General features: G+C 44.4%; 1 protein-coding gene across 5 annotated transcripts; it reads right to left on the bottom strand.

Annotated features, from left to right (window-relative positions):
- Positions 1-1,239: 1,239 nt before the first annotated feature.
- CALCB (calcitonin related polypeptide beta) lies at positions 1,240-6,283 on the bottom strand. 5 transcript variants are annotated; one of them, XM_082058068.1, is made up of 5 exons: positions 6,245-6,283; positions 4,987-5,082; positions 4,560-4,691; positions 1,687-1,862; positions 1,240-1,370 (listed from the first exon to the last, which is right to left on the bottom strand). In XM_082058068.1, the coding sequence occupies exons 2-4, from the start codon at positions 5,070-5,072 to the stop codon at positions 1,703-1,705; spliced, it is 378 nt and encodes a 125-aa protein (XP_081914194.1). In that variant the 5' UTR covers positions 5,073-5,082; positions 6,245-6,283; the 3' UTR covers positions 1,240-1,370; positions 1,687-1,702. The 5 variants fall into 5 exon arrangements, with proteins under 5 accessions (XP_081914194.1, XP_081914192.1, XP_081914193.1 ...); XM_082058066.1 differs by having other exon boundaries at positions 1,687-1,865; XM_082058067.1 differs by having other exon boundaries at positions 1,280-1,370; positions 1,678-1,865.
- Positions 6,284-6,642: the final 359 nt, after the last annotated feature.

Raw genomic sequence — 6,642 nt, forward strand, 5'->3', positions numbered from 1 at the left:
ATCTTCTACAAGGTCTACTTTTTACACTGACTTACCAGGGCTGAAATATTCCCCGAGGAGTAAAACCATAGCCATGTATGAGCATGGTATAGAGGTGTCGTCACTGAGTGGCCTGACTGGCTATGTCTACATCTGGGTGACCACGCTTCTCTTTTTGCTATCGCACCTGCAGCAGACACAGACAGAGATATCATGAGAGCCTTCACCTTTGCTTTGCGCAGTGGGGTGATCTTCATCTGAACTGAGGAAGCAGATTTTAGAGTCTGGCTGTGGAGCACAAAACACATCTAAACAAATATCTGACTCAGCTACTAAACTGAAACAGCAGCAGCTTTGAGAAGGAAGTTGGCAGCAGCACTTAGAAGTCCATGGATTGCTTCCAGCTACTCTCTTCTCCACTCACTCTAATTATTTATCCCTGAGCCCTAAATAGATTCTGCTTCGGGATTGCTTAAAAGAAATGTACATTTCCATAGCTCCTTTTTCTCTCCCTTTTTGATTCACTTTTTCAAATTTAGACAAAAATCAAATCTACAAAGCATGTTAGGCCATTTCATCTGAACTACATCCTGTATAAAAACATTTAGTCTTAACACACACATGATGAAGTTTGTCTGGATGCTTCATTAAATGTAACCGTGGCTTCTTTTTGTTTGCTTGTTTTCTAGCAGAAGTCTCACTAAGTGGTGTATTTCTGAGCTACCACTCTATGAATACATATAAAAGGCAGCTATTCTTTCTGTTCTGAACTTTCAACTCAAACCCTAGTATTTATAGTTAACAAGGCTGCAACAGAGCAATGGGCCATCTGATCTGCAACCATGTTGGGTTAGTGCCAGATATTTCCAGAAGTGTGTTTAAATGAAAAATCAGTTTCTCAATCCAAGTGTATCTAAAATACTTTTTTTTAATTTTGCATAAATTCACAAATGATACAATACTGAACTGGGTTTTGGGCTTTTTTTTTTTTTAAACATACTGTACAATCAGGTTAGTTGTTTTACATCAAGGCACAGCACACCATATCATACACATATGCCCTGCCAGGCAGCAGTTTAGTATAATCCCCGAGTATTGGCAGTAGTGCCAGGATAAGTAGCATAGATCACATATAAGCTGGAAGATAAATAAATAATAGATGCTGTCACATTTTATTTGAAATAGAGCTGCATATAAAAAGAATATACAATAATTTAACTTTAATAACTAGATTCTCTTGTACTATACATAACAGAAGTGTTTTCATTTATATTAAATAAAACATTTTCAATATTAGGATGCAAAATTAATCTTCTTTTTGGCTGTCTTGATTTATGGAGGAGAGTTGCTTTTGTTAGAAATTAAAGTTGAATTTTCAGTTTCATGGCAATCTGAAAGAAACAAACCCAGAGTTACTGATATGTTAATAACAGAACGTTACTAGTAAAATAGACAAATCATTCCAACTAAACTGTTGCATTTAGCTAATGCACTGCGAAGCTAGTTGTCTAGGCAGGACATCTACAAAAGCTCTTCTTCGCAGGCTAAACATGTTACTGTTGTATTTGTTACACGTTTTTTTAATACTATTACTTGCCCTGCTTTCTCAGAGATCTGTTACTCATCCAGCAACACTAAGATTCTGACAATGCCACAGGTTGCCTGCATTGCAGATTCTGTTTATTGCAATGTATTTACCATATTTACATTATCATTCAGCTTTTCATATTTGAATGCTTCTTCTTCGCCTGCCGAAGGCCTTGGATCCCACGTTGGTTGGTACGAAGTTATTCTTGCCCACTCCTCCTGACCTGCTCAGAAAGTCCGCCAGACGATGGGTCACGCAGGTTGCTGTGTTGCACGCCCTCTTCTGTGCTGTTACACTGCTTTTCACAAGGAAAACAGGGAGTTAGTTCCTGAAGTATCTACTCAACAACAAAATGTCAGTAAGGGATACTATGCCTAGCAAAGATTTCTCTATAGCAGAAGGAGTAGGCTGACTGTGCAGCCAAGCATTTGCAACTTCTATGTTGACAGCTTACAAACTCTAAAAGATGTGCATGATTCCCAAGTGTCAGGCTCAATTTACAAAAGGTAGGGAGCTCTTCCTTTCTTGGGCAACTGGACTGAAGACTAAGCCAAGCCAGATTTTCAGCAGCACCTCGGCCATTGCTTGCCTCTAGCAAGTCATCACAACCAACAGAGAGGTGCTGAGGAGGTCCAGGTCTGGAGCACTGAACCAATCCCCACTTCCTCCAAAAGCTTCCATCTGTGTTTTGTTTGTAACGCTGCTGAAAGACAGAAGCAGATGCTTGTCTTCTCGCTTCAACACCTATTCTCTGCAATACCCAAAATCCTAGCATCACTGACAACTACAGGGGCTTTGCCAGTGGCTCTAGCACAGCAGCTGACCAGTTGCTTTCAGAGCTGAACCACACACAAACATGCTGCTTCCACGTATTTAATGAGAACCTTTCTTACCTGGAGTTACAGCCCTGTCTACCACAGCACTTCACCATGGGAGTGGTTCACAGACTTCAACAGAATTAGTTCTGTGCTCAGAGTCCAGCCTACAGCTAATAACCTTGCCAGACAGGGAACTTCCAGGCATATGCATTCACACAGTCCTCACCTGAAGCAATTTTCTACTTTGCTTTAGCAATGACTTTCTTGCAGCATTACAAGACAGTTCATTAATGTTAACAACAAATACTGCTCCTAACATCAATGTCAACTTTTTGGAACAAGCCTCTGATTAAAAGAGAGATGCAGTACTGCAAGAGGAGAGCTGTAAAGAAATCTGGGATTTTGTCTCTTAATTTACTTACATTATATTGTCTTGCATTAATGCAAATATTTTAAAGAGAGTTTTGAATATACTAGTGTAAAGGCCTGTTATAAAGTAAGAAGGAAGAAGGAAAAGAACATTAAATTCTTACCTGGAAGTGTTCAGTACCCAGTTTTAAACAGGATTACATTTCTAGTTTGTTTGAGCAAGTCTGTACAAGGCTTTTCTGATTCCTTTGCTTCTCAGGATCCTTACTAACAAGATTGCATGCATGCCTCATCACATTAGTACATATCAATGAATGCCTATGATTTCAATTTCTAAGTTCTCTTTAATTACTGAGATTGAACATTAAGACAACATATAATTTTTTTCTGGGCTTATCTAGAGATCTCAGATTTTAAGACAAGTCATTAAGCCAAGCAGATCTAATCCTTATAGAAAAATAGGTTTATTGAACAAGTGCATGAGCAGGCACAAAAGAACAGTCTACTTCTATATTTAGCAGCCAGAAATGAAGAGTATTCTTTAGATTCATTTTTAATCAGGGTCTAAGAAAATAATTTGAAATCTCAAGGTAGTGCTGTTCATTTTTATTTATTTATTTTTCCCCTAGCTTGGTATGCGTGTTATGTTCTCTGCCTTCCTAACATTAGGTCCATCTCAAACATTCTCTGTCAAAAACAGAATCAAATGAACATAGCAAAATTAGCAATCAAAATTAGATTCACATGCATCAGGTTAAAAAAAGGGAGAAGGGGAGAAATAAGCATGTTTAGTTGTTTCCTAGGGGTTCCCCATAGTTTGCATAGCGTTCGTGTTCCACGTCACTCAGCACATTTCGTTTCTTGCCAGGAGTTCCAGCCCCGACGTCAGTGCGAGGGTAAGTTTGCAGTTTGTGCAATTCTTGAGACAGTTTGCCCAGCACACAAGTACTCAGACTGGCACAGCGCTTGGAAATGGGTCTATCCAGGCTGCAGGGGGGGGAAAAGAAAAACAAACCACAAACACAACATGCCCAAAGGAAGAGTAATCTCAAACATGCACTTTCATGCGTTTCTTCCCTAGATAGACACTTACTGTTAGGAAACTTAAATAAATAAATAAAACACCTCCACATGACACTCCATGCAAGGAAGGCTCATACAAATGCAGTCAGAAGGAAAACACTCCTTTTCAATGAATTCAACTTTGTTGAAAAGCAAGATCGTTAGCCTTTTGGATGCTCATAGTCAGGGGCCAGGGAGTTTTATTTCCCATGTACTCAGCATGCTGTTCAGTTTCTCATACATCACCACCATGCTTTGCAATACAAATCCTATTAGGATAATGCAAATGCTCTTGCATGCCTTTGGTCTGGGGGGAAGAGTGGCGCTGCGTGCATTAGGAGGAACACGTCCCCTGCCAGGGACTCTCCATGCCTCACAATCACATGCACTTTCACGACAGAGAATCCAAGAGTGACTGAATGGCCTCTAGCAATCCCACTAGGAAGACGTACCTTTTGCTGCTATATTTTAACACAACCCCCTCATTCAAGCTCAAATCGCCCTCCACTTCCAGTTGCAGAAGACAGATAGAAGCAGGTTAACTGGGTGGAAGCTATTCCACAATACCACCAGCAGGATGTCTCTGCAGTATCATCCTTTACCAGTTAGGTGACCATAGTCAGCCATAACCCCAAGAAAACAAATCTTCACCTGCAGAGGGTCTGCTCAGATGGCTTTTGCTAAATATCAAACACTTAACATTCCCCCCCTGTCCCTTCCTGCCCCAGGACTGCAGTCCTTACCTGTTCCCTTCAGAGGCTTGCTCCAGCTCTTCTGCTGTCATCTGTATGAACTCTTTCACCAGCGCATTTAATAACCTCCGAGCTTCGTAATCACTGAGCGTCACTCGATCTGTTATGGACTCCAAGCCAGGTCTAAGCAGAGGCAAACAGAACAGAATGAATAAAACCCAGACTGCTGCAGAGATCCACGCAGAAGAGAGGGGTTTGTCATTGACAACGTCTTTCACTGGTGTGAATACATAAACCAGACTCATACGCAGCATTAAGCATTTTAGATATGTAATTAATAGCCACAGTGTCAAAAATAGCATCAAAAGAAGCCAGCTTTCTCAGTCACTTAGTCTATTTCCCTCCTGGATCTCTAAAAAACATTAAGTCTTTTGACACCATTCAGATGCAGCACTCAGCAACAGGACCAGCTTCTTACCTGACTGGGGCTGCCTGGAAGCTCTCCATCTGGCACACAACCAAGGCATAAACAGCAAGGAAAGATGAAATCTTCAGCGTAACCATGATTTCCTCTCTACAACAAAGAGGTACATCAAGCAATGGCTGTTTTCCAACCCTTTCAATCCTATAAGATCTACTGAAGAGGTCATCCTTTCCTAGCCACAAGTAGCACAAATACTAACTCCCCCCCTCCCTTTTCTTTTTTAAGTATTATTAGCTTGCAATTTATTTTGATTATCGCCTTTTTGGTTTAGTTTTGTCAAAACTTTAAAATAATTTAGCACTATTACAGGGGATAAAAATGCAGCTTTTCAGAGTGCAGTTCTATACAGCTATCTGCATTCAACTTAATGCAGACTTTGCTTTAAACCGGTGGAAAACATGTTCCTCTAGCTACTGCATACAACATCATGGTTAGTGTATCCAGCACGAACAGGCAGTGTTATAAGGTAAAAGTCACACCAAAAAAAAAAATGTTTAGTGTTTAACATTTTTAAGAATGAAGTGCCACTGTTGGCACTTTACCTGAAGCTGCTGCTTCTTGACAGTTGGCATGCTAATATCCCAGTTAGGATTATACTATAAGGACTAAGTACTTTAATTTCAACAAATACATACACTCTGAAACCAGAAAAAATGATCAGTTAACAACAAAAAAAAATCAGTCATTAGAACAAAATCTATAAAAAAATACATAATTGAAGACCTCCGAGATCCACCTCTTCTCTCATATCATCGGCATCTTCCACTCAAGAAAGCGCACCATTAACTCCCGCACCAGCTCCAGTTTCACTAGCTCCCAGCTCTCGCTGCGGCTCACCGGAACGACGGGGCACCTTGCAGAGGACGCGCCGCTTCCCCGCGGGTCCCCGGGGCGCCCCGGACGGCGCCCAGCACCGGCAGATCCCCCGCCGGGCACCGGCAGCGCTGTGCACGGAGAGCCGCCCGGCGGGACACCCCACGTCGTGTCGGCGGGGGAACGGAAGAGAGACCGAGCACTAACTTTCTCCCACCTTCCTTGACTCGCTTCCGTGCCCACACGCGTACACAAGCGAAGGCGCCACGGCCCCGTGCAAAGCTCCGCACCCCGGGGGAAAACGGGGGCTCCCGCGGCGAGACCCGCCCCACGCCGGGAGCGGCGGGCAGAGCCGGCGCGGTGCTCTAGGCGCGGCGCGGTGCTCTAGGCGCGGCGCGGTGCTCTAGGCGCGGCGCGGTGCTCTAGGCGCGGCGCTTACCGGCGGGCGGTGCTGCGCGGGTGAGGCTCCGCTGCCGCTGGCGCCGCCGAACCGCGGTACCGCGCGCTGTCCGCCGGCTCCGCTTTATACCTGCCGCCGCGGCAGCCTGCGTGGGCGCCCGCGCGGACCCGCCAGCCAATCGCCATCTCGGCCTCCCGACGGGGCCCGGTTTGCTATTGGGCTCCAGAGCCCGGCTCGGCGGTGACGTCATGCCCCACTCCGTGAGCGTCCCATTCACAAAAAAATTCGGCGAGGGGCGAGGTGCCGCCGGGGGCGTTGCGGGATGTGCGGGAAAACCATTGACGCCGCGCGGCCGGGGCTCGCCCCCGTTTCCCCGCGGGATCGCTCACGCGTGGCGACCTCTGCAGCAGAGGAACCGCATTGCAGAGCGGGGCCGC

This window comes from Streptopelia decaocto (assembly GCF_964273445.1).
Source record: "Streptopelia decaocto genome assembly, chromosome: 7".
Lineage (NCBI taxonomy): Eukaryota > Metazoa > Chordata > Aves > Columbiformes > Columbidae > Streptopelia > Streptopelia decaocto.

What these genes read in the sequence shown, in the direction of transcription:
- CALCB (XM_082058064.1), bottom strand. Translation starts at nt 5,072, where the DNA reads ATGGTTACGCTGAAGATTTCATCTTTCCTTGCTGTTTATGCCTTGGTT. An exon ending in TTCCAGGCAGCCCCAGTCAG is followed by an intron (nt 4,692 to 4,986) that starts GTAAGAAGCTGG and finishes GCCTCTGCTTAG; the next exon opens with ACCTGGCTTGGAGTCCATAA. An exon ending in CAAGCCTCTGAAGGGAACAG is followed by an intron (nt 3,742 to 4,559) that starts GTAAGGACTGCA and finishes CCCCCCCTGCAG; the next exon opens with CCTGGATAGACCCATTTCCA.